Raw genomic sequence first — 24759 nt, forward strand, 5'->3', positions numbered from 1 at the left:
CAGTATGTCACAGATTTCACATTGCGGACCCTTGCAGTACATTTTTCATTTGAGAGTGTACGTATGCAAAATTGGATCTAATCTGGGCATGAACATAGACACATTTTTGCTTTTGTTTTTTATCAAGCCAACTTAACTCAGAAAGTTCATCCAGAACATCATCCGACCAAACATTTCTTAATCTAGACCATGCCCCCGGAGTTACTCCTCAATAGGCATAAATTGCATATAATTACGTACCCTGTATTCCGGACCTTCCAATAAAGTACTAATCTCCGGTTTATTCCCAATAGAACCATCAGCCAATTCCAATCTATTATTTATCATATTCTCAAAAGCCAAGTACCTATTCAGTTCACTTCGCCTCAGACCGTACCTATTCATCAATTCCGCAAAACTCAACAACCTATCCCCATCCAACACATCTGCCAACTTAGAATACCCTTGTTAATCCAACTGAGCCAATTCAAACATTTATTATCAATCTGTAAAGCAGTATTGTACCATATAGAAGCATCGTTACTGAAACCATAACTCATTCCATTGTCTCGAAACCACTGTCCAATCACTTGTCTAGTAGCCACAATCGGGCGCAACTTCAATCTATTAATTGGCAATTTATCCATACTGTAAACGGATCTCAAGTCAAAAGGAGCACAAATGCCCCTTTCCATACGCAACCAAATTGGTTCATTCACCCCACAATCTCTAAAATAATAGGAGCTTTTTTTAAGTAAAAAAGCCTTGTAATATTTTACCAAGTCATGGAATCCAAATCCCCCATCCTCAACTTTTTGTACTAGCATGTATTTCGGAACCCTCGGCCTTTTTCCAGAACCCCACAAGAGTAATTTAAGTAACTGTTTCTTATACAACAAAACGGGATGGACTGAAGAACATACAAGATTTTCGGCAAAAGAACCATTTTAATTGCATTGATCTTAGCCCACAGATTCAATGTCAATCTCTCCCATCCCCTAATCAATAAGGACATTTGCACGGTTACCAAATCCAGATTATATTGCAGTAATTTCTTTAAATCCCCAATAATATGAATTCCTAGATACTTAACCCCCCTGAAGACCATTTACAATTCTAATAACTCAAAACTGAACTTGCAGCCGACCAGACAAGGGGAAAACCTCAGTTTTATCCCAGTTCACCTTATGACCTGACAATTCACCCACCTCTTGAAACATTGATTTTATTACATCCCCACACACTTCTGGATTCGATAACATAAGAAGCATATCATCAGCGTACGATAGGACTTTCACCTCAACTTTCCCAACATTAATACCTCTAAGAATCTCACATTGTCTAAAATAAGTAGCAAGAGGTTCCAACGCCAAATCAAACAAAAAAGGTGACAACGGACAACCCTGCCTCGTGCCCCTCAACAACTGAAACAAATCCGAAACCACACCATTAACCAATACCCGGGCCTTAACATCATTATGAATACATCCTACCATTCTCATGAAAATCGGGCCAAAACCCATTTTTAGTAAAGTGAATTTCAGAAACTTCCAGTTTACCCTATCGAAGGCTTTTTCAGCATCAAAAAAACCTATGGCTTCATTTGTGTTCCTCCCAAATCGGGCATCAACCACATTTGACACGGTTCGAATGTTGTCATAGCCATATCTTCCCCGGAATGAAACCCACCTGTGACCCATCAACCAGATCTTTCATACGTAATCCCAATCTGTTGGCCCAAATTATAGTGAACATTTTTAGGTCCACATTTAGCATTGAGATAGGCCTGTAATTTCCACATCTAGTGTGATCCTTATTAGGTTTTGGTATCACCACAATCATTGCCTCTTTTATGGCATCGCACATCATTCCCGATACAACAATTTCATTATAAAGTTCACACAAGACAGGTGCCAATTGAACTTCAAATTTTTTATAAAATTCCGAGACAATACCATCGGGACCCGGTGATTTTCCATCTCTCATTTGTGATATGGCCAAACTAACTTTCTTAATTTGAAAGTAATCCCGCTGGTAAAAATTCCGAAGATATGAATAAATGGTCTGTTTGTTTAGCTTTTTTTGCAACTCCTTAACAAACCCTTTTTGTTTTTTAAACTTGCTTTTCATTTGTAGATAGTTATTTCTAAAAGGGAATCCTAATACTGAAGGTTTATGCTGGCATTTTGCTTCACATGAATGCCAGAAATAACCTTCTTGGTCATTTCTAAACTGCTGAGGTGAAACACATTTGCTAGGTGATTTACTGCATCTATTAAGAATTAACTCTTTGAAACTACTGAGTTCTTTTGTTGTTTTGAGTTTTTGTAATTTTAATTTAGAGTTAAAATCTGGGAAATGCATTTTCCAGTTGGCTTGCTGCAGTTCATTAAGTTTTCCTCATATCCTTGCATCCCGTTAGAAACGAGAAACAAAACCCAAAATGGGACCTAAACTTTCAGTTAGCCAATAAGGGAAGATTTGGGAAAATCTGTTTAGTTTATGGGATGTATTTGCATATTGAAATATTGTGCTGTATCATTGTAATTGTATAACTTGGTGTGCCTTCTCGAGGTTTGTTTGAGACAATTCTGACGGTTTACACCAGTTTTCAGAAAGTAAGTTATGAAGGCTGCCTGCACCAGTTAGGAAATGCAAAGCGGTAAGGTCTGATGATATATTAGTTAAAGCCTCAGGGTAAATTGTCGACTTGAAATTATGTACACTATTTGAAGTCCACCTTTACTGTTACAGTTTCTTGTTCAGGTTGAATTTTCCCATTTTTGCTACTATGCATCCTTTATCTTTATTTTCCATATTTTATTGACCCTATTTTTTTCTTTCAATTTGTTACTTCATTTGCCCATATATTTGCATTCTTCATAATCGCAATTGAAAATAGATGCGCTGTTTTTAAGGACCCTTATCTGAAAAGCTTCCCCCCCCCCCCCCCCCGAGTGACGGTTTTGATGGAGAAAATTGTTGAAAGGTTGATGGTTTCAGCCCAGGATGTCATTGCATTGCTTACCATGTTTCTGTATCAAAACCATGTTGCCGTTTGTTCCCGCCCAGAATTGTAGAGTAACTACAGTCCATTCATTAAAATGCTGGGGAAACGGTGCACAATTTTATTTGTACATTTTCATCTAATAATGTAGAATACAAGTAAAGCGCATATCTGATTTCACTTTAATGCTTTCCTTAGGGGCAGCCACGTAGGAACCGCTAGAAGCAACAAAGATCTGTGATTGTAGACAAAAACCGAGGCCCAAACCTTACTGATCAAATAAAATGGATCCATGTTCAATTGGAGAACAGCTTCAAGCTATCAATGAATGCCATAAAACGTACTATACCCGTCACAGTGGATTAAAGACTTTGAGAATGCTCTCATCCAATGACATGTTGTTACTTCAACTTAGAACTGGAATGATGGCCCTTAACGAGGAAAACACAATCTGCTTCCATCACGAACAAGTTTATATTGACAAATACCAGGACTTGCAGAAGGGGTGTTGTGACCCGTTTAACTTACACAAAAGACTTGTAAAGAAAACCGTACAAGTAATTGATTTAGATGATGCAAATTTTTTAAGTGCAAAATTTGGAATACAATTTTTACCAGGGTGGAAACTTTGTCGAAGATGCACATTAATAACTAACGGACAAGGGGACAATGAAGCCGAAGACGCCCAGCAAAGGAGACTTTCGACAGACGTACGTATTTGGGAAATCTTTACCTCCCACAATTACTCCACATTAATTGTAGTCCGGTCTTACATTTTATGGAAGGTTTTCTCGGTAGATTACTTCACTCATCGGACTGACTGTGGCACAAGTCATGTGCCAACATTTTCTTTTGTTACACAAATCTATACAATTAACCAAAGTAGTCTAAGTAATCTTAGGGTGTGGGTGTAATTAATCTTGTGGTGTGGGTGTAAGTTTGTGAAAAGGAAACTTACTTAAAAATAGTGTATTAAACTATGCCGTACAGTTGCAAGTGGTCGCATTGTAGTGCTTCCAGGTAGTTCACATTTGCTGTAATTATTTGTCCTTTCACAAATGTAAATATTAAAGATACTGGTAGCTTTTTTTTATTGGCATCAAAGTATCAATTAGCTTTTGTCATTTTCGTGTTGCTTTATTTTTGCTGTCTATTCGATTCTGTTTCCATAATTCCCTCGAAACTGTTTACCCCTTTTCCCACTTTGTCACCGAGTTCCTTTTCAATAAGGTCTGGCTTTCAGTTCGGTCATAGAGTTCTGATGGGATTGTTGATGGGTACTTGCAATTACAAATGCATTCAGTGGTACAAAAGTGTTTTCGGTTAACCACATGGAGGCCTTTATGCAAGGGCACTTTGAGATTAGCTGTAGTTAACAGAAGCGATCAAAATGGGTAGGAATGAATGCCTTGTATTGTGGGCTGTACTTGTTCTCCTTCAATAGATGCTTTTATTTAGCCCAATGCTTTTTCTCAACATTTGGCTTCTAAGTGTTGGTGCACGTAATCGTTTGACCCCAGAACCTGACGGGCAGTCCCCATCTACCTGGTACATACTCCTAGATTATTGCCAAACCAAATTGTTAGCAAATCGCAGTCAGTGGAATGGAGCTTGGGGTGGTATGGGGCAAATGCCACAATGAAAGCAGCCCGTGGCATTCAAGAACAGCACGCTTCTGCATTTGCTTTCAGTGGCCAGTTGCACTAATAATCTCTGTCGATGTATCCCACAACTTCCTGACTCGTCCTGCAAACCATTTTGCCCTCTTGTTCCAGTCTATGAATTGATTACATTGTAGCTGCCATAGGCTGTAACAGTCTCTCTGCTCTATGTGGCCAGTTTGGTGCACTCATTGAACCATATTGGGTCATAAGTCACTCTCCGCCCCCTGTCTGCTTACTCGCCTAGCCATTATTTCATCACCGAAGTGCACCCACTTCACCAGTCCAACAGACTGCGTTTGTACCATTGCTGTTCAAAATGCAGTTCTATACAATAGAATCACCTCGTTTGTGGTTTGCAGTTCTCCCCATTGGCTGATCTTGCCGGTGGGTTGAGCTTCACCATATACAAACTTCCCTTGGTGCCATGCCTCTTCCATCTGACATTAACATGCAACCACTGTATGATCGTGAGACTTTACTGCACAATGTATTTAGGTCTACTGAAAGTTTGGAAGAAGAAGGGATTCAAGTTCAGTTTTATGACGAAAGGCTGTACGGCTTGTTTATCTCGCCATAGTATTTTTATTATTAAACCTCTTGCCTTTTTGTTTTCAAGCCCAATATGGTTATATTGTTTCACTGATGTTTTTCATAGGTAACTGTTCTAAATTGAAAAGTAGAAAGCAGAACAAACATCAAACAGCCCACGCCATATTGCAAAAGGAAAGTAAAACCTACATTTTTAAGCCAACTAACAAAAATGCACTTGAATACAGACGGATCGATATCCACTTTAACTGGTAACTGTTTAAACTATAAAGTGCCTTTTTTAGTGCTTGTTGAATGTCAGTCTTTAGCATGTGTTCTCCACTTGGTAGGTGAATAAGGAATAGATAGTAAATGTTAATTTGTTTTCTCACAGAAAATACTTCAAATCATGCATAGTATGGTTCTAGAGTTGTACTTTTTATGTTCAAATGTGTTTAAGTGCAATTTCTCTCTATTGGTTGGAATTGAGGTTTTATTGCTATCATTTTGCAGGACAGTCAGTTTTGGACGGTTTTTTTAAAAAACTTTTTTATTTATAAGAGTAAGTCACAGAAGTAGAAAAAGTTTCAACAGTATACTGTTTTGTTTAATAATGACTCCAACTTGTAACAAATGAATATCAACACAAACATTCACCAGATAACACATCGTGCAGAAGTCTGCAGCGGAGTGAATTAGGAGAAAGAAGACTGATAAAGGGTGTAACAGTTCACAGATAAGCATATAAATATACAAGGGCCAGGCCCAGCAAAGTCCATCCGGAGGTTTTTGAGCAACCTGATTCGTTCTCAGTGCCTAGTGACGGGGAACTGATCGGAAAGAACCAGCTATATGTAACACATTGATTTTGAGGGTGACTCGTAGCAAAATAAAAGGTCTGTTTGTCTATGGTGTGACCTTTGCAGGGAATAGTTCACAACAGTAGTTTTCCTCTCTAGAATTGCGGTATACAGTATTTTTCAACTAAGGCTATGTGTAAGATCTGCAACTAGCACATCTATTGGCTACCCCTGGGTGTGTAACTCGCGCGCACACGATATTTCCAATGTACGAATTTAAAATGCAAAACTTTGTAATTCAAAGAGCTTTCTTCTGTCTACGAATGCACATTGCTCTTTACTAATCTCGGATGCCAGCTGGCTTTCCCAAGCTGATTTAACAAGCAGGGCAGGAGATGCAACCCACGGTGTAACATCACCTTATGTAAAACAGAAACCTGACCCTTCCCTGCATAGCCCTGCAAAGTCCCACAGATGCAAAAGTATGAGGCTGAGATGGGTCCAGAATTACCAAAGGACATGCACAAAAGTGAGGGGAGAGGAACCACCCAGAGTGTTAAACTCTTCCAGTGATATTAATGGAGGTCTGCAAATGTGAGACACATTCTTAACTTGCACTGTGTTCAACATCTTTTTAGGGGTAAAAGCTGACCGGACGGACACCTTATGTATGTGCAAGAAAGGGGTATACAGCAAAGGTAACTTTTTTTTTTTGCACAGTGGACTATGTGAACTCCCAAGGGATACGCTGTAGCCACCAGCACAATGGAATGGATGATATCTGGAGCAGACTTGACTCGCTCCAAAAGCTCATGTGGCAGATCTGAGGGCTGATCATACCCGCAAGTGGTGTATAAAGTCTCCAAAATAATGTTTCCACATCGGGACATGTCAGGCACTCCTCAGCGTATGCTCTTGTCTACATGCCCCAATCTACCCTGGGCTGCTTTCCTGCCCAATTGAGATACCGCAGAATGGAGTATAGTTTCAGAAAAATATCCTCTGTGATGGGCCTCTGTTTCTCAGTACATTGAGAAAGCAATATAAAAACAATGGTAACAACCATTTTAATATGTTGCATAGTCTAGTACTTTTTAGGAGGGTCAAGCACCATTTTGATAGTAATCCACCCTGTGATCCAGAGTCACTTTTGAAATGATTGTATGCACTAATAACGCTGCCACAGCTTCCCTCTAGAGGGCAGCACTGCACCAGGTTACCAATTACCCAATTACCTGGAAGTCAATATGTGGCAGTCTGCCACTCAAGTCTGTTGGTGAAGACCGTATGAGTGGAGGCAGGAGGGAAAGGGGGTGGAGCAGAGAACCGAGGATTCTAGCTTGTTGTAAGGCGGTCATCCTGCTTCTGCTAGAGTGCAAAATTTGACCTTGCCACTGCCCAGTGATATTTGCCTATTGGCGTGTAAGAAATGGTGTGGTTTGTGTATGTATGCAATTGAGGTGGCAAGTGATTTATAATCTCTGGCTAGTAGCTTGCAACCTGAATGTTTGCCCTCTCTTAGATGTGATCACTTGTGGCCTTGAAATGGTGCAGTACAATATGGAGCTTACATTACAGCAGTCAGTATTTCAAAATACTCCACTTCAGATCCCACCAATGTCCACACTGAAACTTTGTGGGTAACATTTTTCGCTATGCGATTCACGCCCGCACAGGATTACATTTTGTAAATGTGTCTTGTTATACCATCAGAAAAAGGGTTAGCAATCTATTTTTATGTATATTTGGAAATCATAAGCTTGAACCGAAGTGCATTACAAGCTTGGTAGTCCAAGCTCAGTTGTTGAGGAAGGGAAGTATTGGGAGGGATTTCCATTTTTTTTATTTTTTTTAAAATGCAGCTTTTCCATAAATGTTGTTTAATGGCTTGATGGTCGGTCACAGTGCTGGGAGAGGCCGAAGCTTAGGATGGTCCCTGGGGATAAGGCCGGATAAGTCTAAAGCTTGCTTTGACACAGATGCTGGCAGCAGTCTCGGTGGTAACTGCCAGGCCATGAGAGAGGTAGAGGGTGAACAATCTCTGTTCGCTATGCTCCAAAATCAATGTCTTCAGCATCAAAAACTGGACTGACAACTACAGGTTAATTGTGGGGAGCGAGTGTCCAGAACGGAGGCTAGAGAAACTTTCATTGGAAGATACCTCTCCATAGAGGAACACTTGAAAAACCTTGGGCAGTGGTATAGACTTTGGACATATGACCTTTTTTGTATGTTCCGGACAGGACAGTTCAGAAGTGAGGAGCTGGGAAGGAGGGACTGCCGCCCTGGAGCCCTAGTGCCTGTTGTATCCCTGGCTGTTGAAGCCCAAACATGCCCAGACCCTCCCTGTGCCACAGGCAGAGGCAGAGGAGTTACCCAATGTTGAGGTTCAAAATGGATGTGACTTAATACTCTTCAAGTATAGTTAGGTTGGCGACACGGACACACGGCTTATTTTTATTTATGAATTGCCCTGCTCAACCACTTTCATGCGTGTATTTTGAGCCAACATCAACCTGTAGCCCCTTCTGCACATCTCTGCCATCCCTGCTGTGCAATAAGACACTGATCATTTAGTGATTGATTCTTTAAACGCATGCAATGTTATTCATATCGGTACAATTATGCATCTGCTTGCAACCATATCCTTTTTAGTGGCGTCCTGCACTGCTTAGTGCCCCTTTTACTTAATGCATCCCAATACTAATTTACACTCTAACATGGGCCTCTGCTGATGGACCCTTGTGTATGGGATCATTTATCCTAAGCCAAGTCATACTTTTAGATTTTCTGAAATCCTAGCTCGAAACAACAAGCAATTGCAAACTCTGATCCAGTCACACAGATGTACTATAAACAGCACATTATCTTTTACTAATGGCACTTCACAGCTGGCGGATCGTGCTCTCTCTGTGGTGCATAGCAAATTATTTATGAACTTGTCGGGGAGGAGCAGAATACTGAAAACGCACATCAACATTGCTGATAATGAATGTTCATGCATCACATTTTTTTTTTTTTTTATTTTTTTTTTTTAGAACAACCAATTATGCTATCAAGTTCATGGGTCGTGTTAGTTTCTCTTAGGTCGAACTTACTCGACCTACAGGCCTGCCAGGGTTTTAAATATTTGTTTAGCTTGACAGACGCAGCTCACGCCTTGTACAACCTAGTCCCACAACCGATATACTACAGCTTGGAAGTTGCGAATATACACAATATACCCATCTCTGCTAACATGGACACCAAAGTATTGAAAGCCGTTAGTTTTCTAGGCGACTAGTGATACTTCCACAGCTTCTTTATCATGGTCCTGGAATAGCCACCAAATTGCTCTACATCTTTAAGGGGTAGAGGGAACGTTGCTAACCGGATCATATCACACCCATCTCCTCTGTAATTTACATATACACAGCACTCAATTTCATACTCCAAGAGACTATTATCAAAAGGCAATGATGGGAACCATATGGGCTGCCCTTTCTCAATATGGAAGTCTGGAGAATGGTAGCAAGTGGCGCAACAGCAAAAAGCAAAGGCAAGGGGAGGCATCTTAGTTTGTGAGGGTTTAGACACGAGGCTATTTTTACATACACTGGTAAAATGATGTTTGTGTAAGGACTTAACCATAGAGAGCGAGGTATTGCTGACGCCCATTCTTTCAATAACAGAATAACAGAGAGGCCATTTAATATGTTTAATGTATTTTCGGGATTTAGCATAAGCAACGCTGCTTGGACTGTGGGCTGTAGTTGAGGAAGAAACGAGAATAGACGCTGTAGATGTCGAGCGACCAGGAAAGAAGCACTGAATCATCTGCAGCATCCAGAAAAGCATTCTGTTTGTTACGCCCCTAGCAAACATGTTATGTGCGTTTATCAAAGAAATTGGGCAGTAGGAACTGTGTTGGTTTCTACAGGGTTGAAAATAAATCTGTCACCCTGATGGATTAGGGCAAATAACCATACTTCAGAGACATGTTGAACATTGCCGTCAAATAGAGAAAAAGCAAGTCGGTGAAGGATTTATGAAATCAGCAGAGATGTAATCCGATCCAGCAGCTTTACCTCCATGTAGTCTCATTGATGGCGTGGCAAATTCCAGCATCAGAAATTGTGTAATGCAGTGTCTCCCACTTGTTTGTCACCAGCAAAAGAAGTGAGGCCTTATCAAGAAAATTATTTGTGCTTCCAATGTACTCTCTCTAGAGTAGAGCGATGAAAATGAGACCTGCCTTGTTGATTTCCTGGGAGGAGGAGTTAATGTCATATTATGCTTTGTATCAGCCAGACAGTATTGCTGCCCGAATACAAAGTAAAGCCAACAACTTGCCCCCTTGTCTTGCAGCACTTTCCGACCCAAATACTGCACCTCTTGGTCAAACGTCAGACCAAATTGGTATGGTGTTTGAAGTTCTCCCTGTGACCCCATAGGACTCTTGGAGTCTCGATCCCTTTTCTTTTGAAGGCTGCCCAGAGTACATAACACTCTGGCTATGCTGATCTCACGTAGGAAGGCCTTAATGCTCCCAAAGTGTCCTCTTGAAAAGTAGCCAAATGTGATCCTGCACTGAGAGAGATCAGGCAAAGCTCAAGGCACTCATTCTAGAACATCCATCCTATCCCAGAGGGCGTGACAGGATGGACCTCAATGCCCACAGTTATAGGGGAATGATCTGAAAGCGTCCAAGTATGTCGTGACCCAGAGGAAAGCATGCCAGTTTCATTCTTGAGGTCAATTCATATCTAGACCAAAAGGAACATTTTCATAAATTTGACTTTTATCCCTATGAATTTCTCAGGCTGTGCAAGTCCATTGGCTGCCTTGCCCATATTAGCCTCAGGTGATTGCGTGCGAACAGAGATGATGACCTGTCCATATCTGAGTTGAGGATTGAATTGAAATCGCACCCCAGCTAATTTGGGAGTCTGCAAATAAAGTCCATGCCAGATAAATCAAAGAAATGTTTGGAAGTTGCGAATATACACAATATACCCATGGTTTATTGAAATTGGGACTATATTAATTCACTAGTTGAAAATCGATCACCCCTACGGTATCCATGGCCATGAAAAACCTACTCTTGGCATTTCTAATAACTTCAGAGACCATGAAGCTCAACTAGTAATGTATTGGGGTTGCCAATCTCCGCACAGAGGTTGGCAGGCATAAACCGGGCAGAATTTAGCCATGTGCGATTAATCATGTAACTGACAAAGTGACAAAACCTGAGTCTGAGGTGGGGGATTGTCCACTGCATCGACCCACAGCACAGCCAGTGATCCCTTCCCCACTTTATACAAAGAACTCAACCACCTCACTGCAACCATGCCATTGGGCACCGCTAATGTGCTAGGATCCACTAGAGGCTCCAAATAGAAATAATTGCAAACTCCAACTTAAAAAGATGAGCAGCAGAAGCGTTTGTCTGAGCGTGTCTGTTCCGGAGTTATAAAGAAGAAGTTATCTGTCAAATCTCTGCCAGAGATGTGCAGAATACGGCATGGGATATTGGAGTTATCTTTCTTGTAGCACCTTTCTCCCACTAAGACATGCGATGGGACTGAACCGCGGAAGTGAAATCTGAATGAATTATCTATGATGGGCCTAAAAATATGGTAAAGCTTTATTTTCCATGGCCAGTCGTAGAAACGCGTCTGTCTCCCAAGTTGAGAAGATTTGCAAGCTTGGGCCCAAGGGTACAGTGGGCTAGTTCCACAACAAAGAACGTGACGATTGTGGCTTGCCAAGCATGTATTTGACCATGGTCTTAACAAATGAAGCAATGTTGTTGGTACCTTACATTTGGCAGTCCCTACAATCCGGATATTCGCCACTGAATCTTCATTCTTAGCAAAATGCACCATTAGGCATGTTCAAGGGGGGGCTCAACCTGCTTGAAGGCAACAATGGTTCCAATGGTGGGCAAGTTCTGACATTCTAGTCTCGACCCCATCAAGCAGAAACTGTGCATATTGATCTGGGATTGCAGCTAGTCAGCAAATCCAACTCTGCCCTTAATCCCTCAATGTCTGACTAGGTCTCGGAATATATCCTTGATCTGCTGCAAAGGTAGACTGGCTGCAGTGTTGTTGTGTGGAAGGGTAGGGGGTCCTTACCTGCTTTCGGACTAGCTTTTTTATCGAAACTGAAGCGACTAGATCTTGTGCTTCCCCATGACAAAGACCATGCATGACAATCCCCATGCAGTAATCTGCAGATGGTTGGGTAGCTGTATCATCCAAGTAAGGGAATTAGAAAATGTATACAGAGGCGTAGAGCCTAAAAAATGTAGGGCGAGCACTTGCAGGCCAGCACTCTAGAGTAAAAAGGGATGAAGCTGCAGCTCAAAGGCTTGAGTGTGCAGTGTAAACAAAAGGAGCCATCAGCTTGTATAATTGTGAAGCAGGGGTGATGGAGAGCCCTTTTCTGCTTACAAGGCTTCACCCAACTCACCAAGCGTGGAGGCTGCAGGGCCACTACAGAGACCCCAGCAAAGGGGCTGCAGGAGACCCCTCACCTCCCATCAAATGTATTCAAATTTCAGATCTGGATCCTAGCACGGGCCCACTATCAATGCCATAGCCTTCAACCAAGCCCTCAAAGTTCCTGGGAAGAACTCTGGGGGTAAGCCCAGGAAGGCATCAGAAAGGATTTGCTGCCTGCTGCAAAGAAGACCAAGAAGAGTGTGGACCCTGGACCCTCGTGCTAGTCTGGCCAAGCAGTGCTGCACAAGCTCACAGCACCTGATGATGGCAGGCCTCCATGTACGCTAGTGCTCAAACCGGCATTGTGCTTCCTACGAACATGCCATCAATGACCCTGCCTTACAGATATTACAAGCCAGGGTGGGCAACCAACCAAACACGTTTTCAAAACGCTGCCATCTTAGAAACGGCTTTTTGGTGTATCACACTTCTATGCCCTTTGGATCCATGTCTGTCTACAGTTAGTATGTGACTGCACCCAATTCCTGTATCCCTAACCGTTCCGTAATTGCGAAGCTTTACTCCGCTTAACGTTTTACATTGCTCTAAACAAGTCTCAAGTTAAGGAATCCATTTATTGCACCTCGTTTCTATGAAACGTTAGCGCAATTGTGTTTTTTTTTTTCATTTATTTTTTTAGGGTAAACGCAGACTAACTCCATTTTTTTTGGTCTGCTAGCTTTTAAGACAACAGGCGTCTCGTATTAACAGTGAAAGTACAACTGAAATCCGACACTTCGTTTATAGGTATGGACGAGTGAACACTGACAGGGGTGGGGGCTTGCTTTTTATGCTGTATGAAATGGAAATGTAGTGATAAGTGTGTGTGTGTATATATATATATATATATATTTTTTTTTTTCTTTCATACTGCTGCTGGATCCATTCGTTCCAGTAGCGTTTTACTGTGCGACATGAACATCTTCCTCTAACTGCAGTATGCGATTCAAATGAATGGACACAAACATTGCTGTATTTTTTTTCCACCAAATTCACTTTCTTTTTATAGACCATGAAATATAAACCCGTGTCTTCCTTTCCTCTGATCCCTTGTATTCGAACTGTCCTTCCATACAATTGAAGGTTCTGTTTCAGTTCTACTAGTGCTGCTCAAATTTAAAAAACGTGGTTTTGAAAGCTAGTAATGGCTGTAATATCCCTTTAAAAAAAAGCTCTATTAGCCAAACAAACATTGGATTCCAACCTCTGTTTGAAATTTAAGTATGCTATGCTTACAGATTATGTCTTGTATATACTGTTTAAACACTGTTACTTTTAACAGAGCCTTTGTGACTAATATTACATGAAAATTGGCCACATGTTAAACAGGATGGCCCCTGGTTGAAAGACAGCATTCTGCTTTTAAAAAACGGGACCCCAAACCCCAGTGAGCCACCCTATTTTTACTGTATCATTTTTTTTTCTTATTATTTGTAATACGTTTGCCGTCGTTTCGTAAATAACTTTAACCTCTATTGTTCAGCTAACAAGGATAACCAATGTGTTGGATTTTATTTGCGCTCAGTGAGTTACTATGTCCAGTGTTCTCTCTAGCAGCGTTCCTTGCCTCTTCAACATGCACAGTAGCTCGGGAAAATGGTGGCTGTCCTGAAAAGGAGGAACACTATTCTATTCCTGGGCCCATCAGCATGTCTCTAGCTTGATTTCTAGTGGTCAACAATGACCCATAATCGAGCCTTCTAGGTCCTTACTGGACCATGAACAATACTGAAAGTGACTGAAGATTTGTTTTGCTTTTGTGTGCTCCTCCAACCCACTGTAGCACAGCCAAGGCCATATCCCCCCAAACGCCCCCACGATATAAAGGGTAATGTTGCCAAACTGAAGCTGCCCATGACCTTGCAGTTGAAAACCTGTGCAGATTTGTCCGAAATATGAAGACATTAATATTGGTTGGTTATCGTACGAAACGTGACTTGCAAAATTGAAAAGTACGTTTTTATTTGTCTAGGGTCGGGCAGCAAAAGCCCTGAAATCGCTACAGTTTGCTAATCCAGGACGACAGACAGAGTTCACACCAGAAACCAGTAAAAGAGAAAAAAGGCGCCTGCAGTCTAAAAACACCCAACCAACTTCAGACAGGTGGGGTACAACAGTTTAAAGATTTAAAGTGCGTATTTGTTTCTGGAGGCACAGCAATCTTGCTCCGTAAGGTGTCAGAAAAAAATATTTTTTGTATGATTTATAGGAGATGTGATTAAAGGTGTTATCTTCTGCTTTTCATTTCAATTTGTTTGTGTAAGGTTTGTTATAAACCGATTCACCAGAAATTGTAAATAAAAAAAATGAGATTGTAGAAATTTGCTTTTTGGGTCTATTGAATTAATTCATCAGTGTGAAAGTCTTAATTTAAGAAAGTTAACTCCTCAAAGCTTTAGTAGTTAAGAAACACAAGCTTTTCTATCCAGGGAGATTCATTAATGTTCATAAATACTGAATTGTCTCCCAGTTATTTCGCTATATTTTTCGACTGTGCTGACCTTTTTTGTTTTTGTTTTTAGCCATTAATCATTAATATATCTGGCTTAATTTGTATCGGTTCTACTCTGATCGAATCCTGATAGCATATCAGTGCTATTTTCTAAATAGTTACTTTCGTAATCTTTAACGCTAAAAAACAAGTCTTGGCAACACCACCAACAGCTGTCTACTGTATAAGCATTGCATAGTGTTTTATTCGGAATTTGCAACATATACTCTGGTTTCTAATTTTTTTTCCCGTAGTTACCAAATGTGCATGCGGAACCCTAATTTGACAACTATTTCCATTTAACTGCTTGGGTATTGTCATTTGGCAATGTTGCCATTAAAATGTCCAGGAATTGCGTATTCAAGGTTCAAACTCTCACTATTGGTAGATGTTGCAATCAAAACCGTTGGTATGTGGACCATTACCTTCCCGTGCCCTTGTGAAGAATATAGCTATTTAGCATAGCACATTTGGTTATACCCAGTTAGAATAGTGATAGATTCCATTATGCCCAGTTAGGATCGCAGTGCCAGGCATAGGCATGGTCACGGCACCCCTGCTGAAAAGGTTTGATGCTCCATTTTGTCAAATAGAATGCCTACTCTATGAGGCTAATAAGTTATGCCTTTTTTAAAATGGGTAATATCTAAGAAATGGGAAGTATTAGAACCGATTGGCAAGTTGGACGTTTATGATTTGAGTACAAAAGAATGATTAACACAAGTTTTCTTTTCATGCGATTGAAGAAAAGAAATAGTGTTTCCTTCGCTTGCTCCAAAGAAAATGTGTCCAAATCACAAAAGTGTATCCCCCAAACAACCCGGAAATGACTACACAATGTAATGCACATCCTGTTTTTACAAAGGGGATGCATTTCGTTTCATTTCAATTTGCCTGATTGGATCAGGTTCAGTGGAGTGTATAAAGCATAGAATTGTCATGTCAGACCTTTTTTGTGTGTTGGTTTACTCACGACAGGAGTTGCCTGAACCACTGCTCTTACATGAACAACCCTTTAACAATGATTGAAACAAAAACAAAAAAAACAGGAAAATCCGTACCTTGGGAGGCCAGGCCATCCGCTGATAACCAGAGCCATTTTAAAGTTTGTACAAGGCTTACTTCAAGGTGTTTGCCTCATCCCTTTTTTATAAGAAAAATGCAGCAGTGGCTCTAAAATGGTTAGCCTGGTTTCTGCATTCTGCAAGTTGGAGCAGTAGGATGCTCAGTGGAGGGTGGCTGGAGGAGGGGGGGGGGGGGCAGAGGTCGAACAGGGACACATACTTGTCTCTTGATTTAAACCACGACGTGGGAGGTGGAAACAACATTTTCATTTGAGATTGATCCCAGTTAATACATATTCAGTAATGGTTACAAGAAACGATGCTGAATATGCCCTGATTTGAGAAAGGCACCTTGCCAAAACACGTGTAATCTATAGGGCAATTTAATTGAACCGTCCCATCACATAACCCTACCTGGATTCAGACTTATTTTCTTCTGGCGCAGTAATATGGTGCAGTCACAGCAGCTTGTTTTTTGAGTTTAACAAACAGAGTCGAGGAACTCAAAGTCTCAGTTCTATGAGACACCAATGCGCCAGCGCAAATTCTTGCAATTAACCAGGTCGCGGAGGCATAACGTGATATCGACCCAAACGTTCCTTCACATTAGAGGGACACATACTTGTCTCTTGATTTAAATTTTGGTTTGTGCTCCCTACTAAGGCAAATCATGTCGCCTGGGGAAAAATTTGCCACGTAGGCAGTTATTTTCTTTTTTTGTTTCTGCACCCCTAAAAGCCTTCGATATATTCTGGAGACATATATTATTTACTATTATGAACTCCAGTCATAGAATATTTGGGGAAAGTGCTCTATTTTCTAGGGAGCGGAAATGTTGCCCCTTGCAACATTTTCCTCAGCAACTTCATCACTGGATAGCATATTTGCCACCCCTCACCCACATTGCTCTTCCCCCTGTAAATGGCACAGATGAGGCTTATGGGCCCATAAGAAAGCAGCAACACTGCCACCATTCCCTGTGTTCAGATCTGCTGTAATGCCTCTGCACTTTCCTCTAGTCCCGCCATCTACAACCCTGCCCATGGCATTTGGGAAGTGTAGGTTTGGGCGAGCACAGTGATGCTGCACTCTCCTTCTATGCTTACTCCTCTTTAATGCAGATCATTTCTGCACACTGGCTGTTTAGAAGTGCTGGGGAACAAGTTTGTGACTATTCGCTAGTAATTCTCTGTTAAGACAATTACCTGAGCCTTTGGTTGCAGCACCTGGCAATGGGGAAAGTACCTAGGCATTTTATATTGCTCGATGCTCATGTGCAAGACCCGTGGGCGTTTATTTGCAGTACTTGTTCCTGGGGATAATAAGTGGGCATTTTATGGCACATCTTGGCAGTGGGCTAGTGACCTGGCCATTTGATAACATCTGGCAGTGAGGCAAGTACATATTTGGCGGTGATCCCTGGCAATGTGGCAAGTGACATGGCATTTGGTACTGACGACCAGCATTTGGGGTGATTACCTGGTTATTTGTTGGAAATACTTGCCAATTAAATGGTAGCTCACATTTTCATAGCAATGCTTGACAGCGGGATGAGTAACGGGGATTTGATTGAGTACCTGAAAATTTGATTGCCATCAAATGCTTCATTAACAGGAACTGCATAGTCTGGCGATGGTATGGTATGAGAACTATGACATTTCGCGACTTAAGCAAAACTGAAAAGCTAGGATGATGGATAGATGGTTTTGATTGAACCGCAGCCACAGGAATTGCTGTGGGCATCCCTCGAAATAACCGATTCAGCCTGTTGCATATTCTTCCACAGCCCTCTGGTATGAAGCCATCTAGCCAAAGGCCAAGATTGGGTTACAACCAAAAGATAGACTAAACACACTATGGGTCGCAATGGTAGAGCAGGCTTTGCTTCACTCAAGGGAGGGCAGAATGCTGGTAGATGGGTACAATTAGCCCAAATGAGGACACCAAACACATACTGAAAAAATATATACACTTTATGATGGGGTAAGACATAAATTAGACCAACTTCAAGTAAGTATTTTAGTTGGATACCCTAGAACAATAAATGTACGTAAACAGTAAAGGGTCAGACCCCTCTCACTCCCATAGATCATACCTGGTGGCAAACCCTGGGTATTACAAGGTTAAGGGGTGAGGAACCAAAAGGGGTCCCCAGGCATAGGCAACAAACATTACTTCGTCTTGATCAGTGCACACAAAAGGATAGCTCAGCGACGATGTGTTCGCCTTGGAAGCAAGACGACACGAAGCAACACAGGTTCGATCTCTGGGTCCTTGCTTAGAAACCTCTGGGTATTTAAGCGCGTTATAAATATGCAACCAAAACAAAACAATTGCGCAACAAAAAAAATAAAAAAAATTCCTGTAACGGTGCCTCGATGCCCGTGGGCTGTGTGAGTGCTTTAAAAGTGCAAAAAAAATAACCTTTACAGTATAGTAAATTAGGTTGATTGATATCATTTTTGTAGACCGCTACATCGCCCTTAGACCTCAAAGCGCTTTGAACAAACAGCTAGAAAAATAAGAATGAGCAAAGACAGGAGGATAAATGAAATCTGCGGCGGTCAGGGGAGAAATAGATCAGGCCATTTATAACGAGTAATCAGGAGTTTTATTAAACAAAAGGGTCTTAAGGCCCCTTTTAAGGTCAGTGAGGGAAGTTAGTTGCCAAAGCTCCAGTTACAGTTTGTTCCACAAGGACAGCGCCTGAAAGTGAAACATGGTACAGCCAAAAGGTTTAAGTTTAAATCTCGCCCGAGATAATTTTGATGGATCACAAGATCATAAACCTTGACCTGGGACAAGTGGCTAGACGATTTGTCAAATACTGTGGCGCCACCCCATTGTGACATTTAAAAGTGATAGAGAGTACCTTATGCATGGTCTGATGTTTAACCGAGAGCCTATGTAAACCTCGTCTAGCCTCTGTGACATTTTCTTTTCTAGAAAGGCCACAGACAGCTCTCCCTGCCCCATTTTGAGTGACTTGAAACCCTGAATATTAGTATTTGCTGTACCCAATAATAGACTATTACAATAGTCTAGTCGTGAGTTAATCTGAGGCCAATAGAGAGCAGTTTTCTGGGAAAAATAAGAGTAATATGATGGAGTTGCGTGACATATCCACAAGACGCACAAACCTGGGCTACATGTCGTTCAATCGATAATTCAGCATCTAGGATAATACGCAGGGTTTTCACCTTCTTGGATACGTTAATTTTATGCCCGCTACAAGGAAGCTTTCATATTCTGATGGCATGTTGCCACTCTCTTTTTTTTTTTTTTCCAGAGGCTATAATCAACAACTGTTTTTTTTTCTGCATTGAAAGCTAAATAATTTATGCACATCCACTCTTGAATCGCCTCATATACCATGTTAATGACAAAAACATGTTTAGTATAACAACCTGACAATTCAAAGATGACCTGGGTGTCGTCAGCATAATTTGTATACTGGACACCCAGGTCATCCAAAATTTTAAGAAAATACATTTATATAAATGTTGAAGAGCAGCAGAGAAATCCAGAATCCCTGGGGGGGGCTCCACAGGTAATGGATGTAACAGAGGAGCTGGCGTTTTCCACAGCCACTCTTGCAATTCGTAGACCCAAAAAAAGAGGCAATCCACTGAGTGACCCTGCAGGAGCACGGAGTCTGGGTGCTCAACCTGGAGATCAACAGTGGGTGATCTACCAGGTCGAACGCGGCAGACAGATCCAGCGCATAAGCAATGCTGGCTTGCCTTGGTCCACAATGCCCGCAATGTTAGACTTAAGGTCCAACAATGCAGTCTGTCTCATATCCAGCTCTAGAACCTGACTGTCTGGGATTAAAGAGGTTGTTATTCTCTATGAAGTCCTTCAGTTGCACATAGGCAACATAGTCCAAGCGTAATAGGTCGGTAATGTTTTGCGTTACTGGGAACAAGATAATTTTTCTTAAGGAGAGGAGTAATCCAGGCTTCCTGAAGTTTTATAGGAACGACAGCCTCTGCAAAGGACAGGTTGACCAATTTAGTAACCCCAGGAACAAGGGTTACCATGCATGCTTTAAATGTGCTAGCTGGGCAACTATCTCTCCAAACAGTTAGTAGGCTTCATACCTGACACGGATTGTACAATATGAGCCTCCAAACGGGGGCTAAATTCTAAAACAGGACCAGCTGGCTGCTCCTTCACTCCTGTACCTAGTGAATCTACATAAAATGACAATTAGTCTTACTGTTTAGGCAAAGCTAAATGCAATCTGTTAATCACAGCTAACCCGCATACTTAGTGGGATTAACGGGTTAACATTTAAACCATGCCCAGTGCGCCAGACAGTTACATTTGTAGTACCAGACCTACTTGGTTTCAATACATTTCTAGAAATCGCTGGAAACAAAATAACCAAAGTTATGTCATGAATTAGATGGTGTCATCATTCCTTTACCCACAGTGACCTCTCCCCATGTAGCCAGGGAACAGCAGCCGCTACCCGATTGTGACCCTGGGGGCATCTTTAGAGATGGAGGATCACCTGTGGGGAGGCAACCCTCAATGGAGTGACACAATATCATCAGACGAGACATGGTATCCCCCATTTCCTTTTAGGTGTACCCCACCCATTCCCCATGCCTTAATGGCATATTATCATAACATCACACACCCATGAAAGCTCCTAAGAAGATCTTCCCATGCTCTGTATGTGTCACCAAGAACTGACTTCCCTTATCATGAATGTAATAGTACTGTGACAAAGAAGCTGAGTGGAGCAATGAAGATCGATTAAGGGTAGAAGCACAAGCTGCGCTCTTGTGGTTGGGAGCCAATAATTGGTGCCAGGATGTTGGGGAGAATTCTCAATGTGCCAATTACTCCACCTTAGAGCCCTCCAGCTAATTTGCTATACTGTGGGACTTTGAACTTTTCCATTCACTGTGTTTTCTGTGTTTGTTTCTTTTTGGTTATGGAGTCTAACCAACTCAATAGGCATCATCTTTTTCATTTGTGTCACCAAGCACCCTCATTGCAGTGACGCAGAGAAGCCTTTCAGGCTTTCTCAAGGTTTAACAACCTTCTTTGGGATAAACTACTGTTTCCCACAGTAAGTAAAGTGTAATTGACTTTACCAGTCTTTTTTAAATTCCTAGACCCAGCACACCCTATCTTAAAATAGAGTGCTTGGGTTACTTAGTATCCCCTGTGTCTAGATACTCATGTAACAGTCAAATGTTACCCTTTCCTCTCAGAATGGCTGGTGTCAGTGGTTTTACAGCAAACTACAATTTTTTTTTTCCCGGCCGCAAACTATTTGTAGCTTCGGTAACGTTAAATCGCGGGAGCCATGTTTTTCAAGATGGCGTCTGAGCCTCCTTTGTTGAAACGGGTCCCAGTCTTCTTTTTTCGCCATTTCTTTGTGGAAAGGTCCTTCTAGAGTTTTTCTCTGCTTGCCAAAACAGGTTTGGTCTCTTTGTTCATTCACCTTTGGCAGGCTTCCGGAGTGAAGACCGCTTCTGGCGCCCGAGTGTCTGGGGTGGGCAGGAAGTGAGGGAGGTGCTCGTAAATCCCTGTGCTTAGTCTCCTAGGAGACCCAAATGCACTCTGTGGTGATTGGCTGGCTGACTGTCCTGCAAGGACAGCCACCCTGCTGGGTGAATGACAGCTAGACTGGAATGAATGGGAGAGAACTGAATAAAAGGCGAGTCTCTCAGCTTGGAAGGCAGAGTCGACCACTGGAACTTAGGAACCGAAGAAGAGCTTGAAGAGGAAGGCTGCTGCAACTCCTGGACCATTGGTTTGCCCGGTGAAGCCCTGCTGCAGGTCCGAATCGCCAAGTTCGCATCGACAGAGAAGCCCTGCAAGTGGGACCAATCCACTCCAAAGTAAGCCACCTGGATACCCATCTCGGAGCTGGATCAATTTCCTTAGAGTTGCTGCAGGAAACTGTAGGACCAGGGAGAGGGACACCAGCTTGTGTGCGTTACTTACAGCCATCCGAATTGAAGTCTGGCAGTTGCAAGCTTTTTGACCAGTCTGAGTGCAGTGCAGGAGTCCCCGGACGTCCTCCCTCTTGTCCCCACGACTGAGGCACAGCTACAGTGAGATCTGCAGGAACTGCCAGGAACAGATGTCATCAGGTGCATCTTTTTCTTCATTGTAAGGTACTGTGAAACGAGACTGAGAGTACTTGCCTCTCGCGGTGAGTGCCTGAAACCTTTGCAACTCGCATGCCTAATCAGTTTATGACCCAACATATGGTTCTTCTTTTTACAAACTACTTCTGAGAACTTGTGCAGAGACTTTACCGTTTATTTACCAGAACCGCTTTACCCTATCCAAGACTTTAGCCCATTGACTTTGGAATAGCCTAGTGAATTGAATGGACTCTTCTGGTGAAAACTGTCTAAGAATAATTGTAAACATTCATGTTCTAATAATCTTTGCCTTTTACTCCTCTTGAAAAGTATTCTGAAATAGTATTGAAGTATATTTGTGTGCTATATAATTGCCTCTTTGAATGAATGTTTTATAACTGACAGATAAATACATTAATAAGTATTTATCAGAGAAACTTTGAGTGTAAGTGTTTGTTTGAACACCTGTGATTGTAGACCTCTGTGTAACATCATTGCTGCTCACATTCCCCTCTTGAGATCAGCCTGGCTGCTCAGCCCCACTACCAAAACGGTGTAGTACAAACTTATACCAAAGGTTGGTTTGATTACACCTGTAGTCATTGTAGTGTTCCCAGAGGGTATTGCTTACAAACTCTGCCTAACACAGCACATAACGCAGAACCAGCTGACAGACAGGAGAGAATGGCTGGGAGAATCTTGTCCTCTCGGTGAGAAGACCATACAGCCAACCGGCTCATGGAGCATGCCAAGGGAGGTAGACTGCAGGGGCTGGTCAGCTGCGAGAGGAAGAGAAGGGAGTACTTCCTGGCGTACGAGGGTCCCGGAGAGCAGCCAGCACGCCGCTCGAGCACAGAGAAGCAACTTGCAGGAGAGCTAGTACCGTAAGGACACGTAAGCCACAAAGCGAGGTTGGCAAACCCGAAGAGAAGGAATGGGATGCCAAAAAGCTGCTGAATGCTTACTGCAGTAGAACCAAAGCACGCCACAGAGAACCAGTGAGTCCACAAAGGGGAAGCTAGGACACCGGTGCACATCGGCAACCCTACCGAAGATGCTGTTAAGTTTGCTAGTGTGTTAAGTGAAGCATATGCGAAAGTCCTGGCAGGAGAGTATACCAGGCAAGTAAAGTTGGACAGTGTGTAAAGTAAATCGCATGAGTAAGTCCTGATATGAGGTTGCATCGGGTATAGCCAAATACTTTGTTTAAATTACATTAAAGAGGAGAAGAAACCTGGCAGGGGAATACACTAGGTATACTACAAAGTCCAGGCGAAAAGCTAAATTGTTTTGCATACAAGTTGTTTTGTTGACCAGCAAAGCCCAAGGAAAAAAGAGTTTGACGTGCATGGAAGAGAAATCCATGAGAAGGGAGCCATCCTCTGGAACTGAACTTTATGCATTGGTAAAATTTGCGTTGTAGTTACGCCTTTCCTTTTTATAATTTTGTACACTTTCAAGGCCAAAGACATTTCACTTTTCACCTTCGAGCTCATTTTTAGAATGTGAGCGCCAGAATAGTAGTTTGGACATAGTACATTTTGCTTTGGACATCTTGACACTGGACAGACCCTTAGTTTTCCTTTAGGCAGGGAACTCTTAGAGTAGGGACAGCGAGGCACTTTCCCCACCCACTTTTCATTTGGAATAAAAGTCCATAGCCAAAACTGCGAAGTCTCTCTTTCCGCCTCAGTTGTCTACTGTAACACTTCTATGGGCAGGAGTGCAGAGCAGTAGTTTATTACTTAAAAGCCCCAAATTAATCAGTTACCAACAAAAAAATCCAGTCTTCAGAGTAAAACTCTTGGAGCCCGGAACGAATGTCAAAGAATAGGTAAGTAACCTTTTTACTCACTTTAGTTTTAAAAAATAAGTTAGTATAAATGTCCTTATGGGAATAAACATGGCAAATTCCACAGCTAGTTTAAAGCCGGGTAAGTAGGATAGCTCTGGCTGGGAGGGATAGCTCAGGGACAATGGGTTTGTCTTGGAAGCAAAACCATGCAGGTTCAAATCCCGGCCCCGCCCTTAGAGTCTGGTATCCGGCAATAAGCAAGTTACAAAGGTTTATTTAAGTAGTTCTATCCCACATGTGCGGTCACCAAAGCAACGAAACCCAAGGATTAACAGAGGAGACGCTCCCTTACCCCCAAGCCCCCTTTCAAGGTACTCCAGTTCCAGATTCAAAACCCAGCCAACCATGGATTGGATGCCCAGCAGAATTTGGTCCAATGGAAGTCTATGGCCATTCATGGTAGAAGGGCCCTCCAACACCAAGGGGACCCCTCACCATGATTCCAAGGAATACATCCAGAATGCGAGGGGAGAACGAGGGGATCAAGGAAGGAATTCCAGCAGCCTTGAGCAGATATTGGGACTTGGACAGATACTTGGACTTGGACAAAGGAACCAATGTCCATCCAGTATAGTCAAACTTGGTCCTCAACTGTAGAAGCCCATCTTCAAAGCAGTTCTCCATTGATTCAGGTAAAACTCTGAGGAATGGACAGGGTCTCTCCTTGATAATCACATTCACTCGGTGGCAATCGCACCAGCAAGACACAGGCTTTGGCGGTCAGCAAATCGGCCACGCCCTAAAAACCTGCAAACACTCTGGTCCAT

The 24759-nt window shown here is 42.2% G+C and overlaps 1 protein-coding gene across 5 annotated transcripts in view; it reads left to right on the forward strand.

Annotated features, from left to right (window-relative positions):
• The window catches only part of ARL14EP (ARF like GTPase 14 effector protein), a 153150-nt gene that overhangs the window by 104988 nt on the left and 23403 nt on the right, over positions 1 to 24759 (forward strand). For all 5 annotated transcript variants that reach the window (XM_069623531.1, XM_069623533.1, XM_069623530.1 and 2 more), the window contains 2 exons: positions 3185 to 3696; positions 14439 to 14569. In XM_069623531.1, the coding sequence (XP_069479632.1) occupies positions 3271 to 3696; positions 14439 to 14569 (557 nt within the window). In that variant the 5' untranslated portion in view covers positions 3185 to 3270. The remainder of the gene's footprint in view (positions 1 to 3184; positions 3697 to 14438; positions 14570 to 24759) is intronic.

The sequence above is a fragment of the Ambystoma mexicanum genome, chromosome 11, assembly GCF_040938575.1.
Source record: "Ambystoma mexicanum isolate Mex_15411 chromosome 11, UKY_AmexF1_1, whole genome shotgun sequence".
NCBI classification, from domain to species: domain Eukaryota; kingdom Metazoa; phylum Chordata; class Amphibia; order Caudata; family Ambystomatidae; genus Ambystoma; species Ambystoma mexicanum.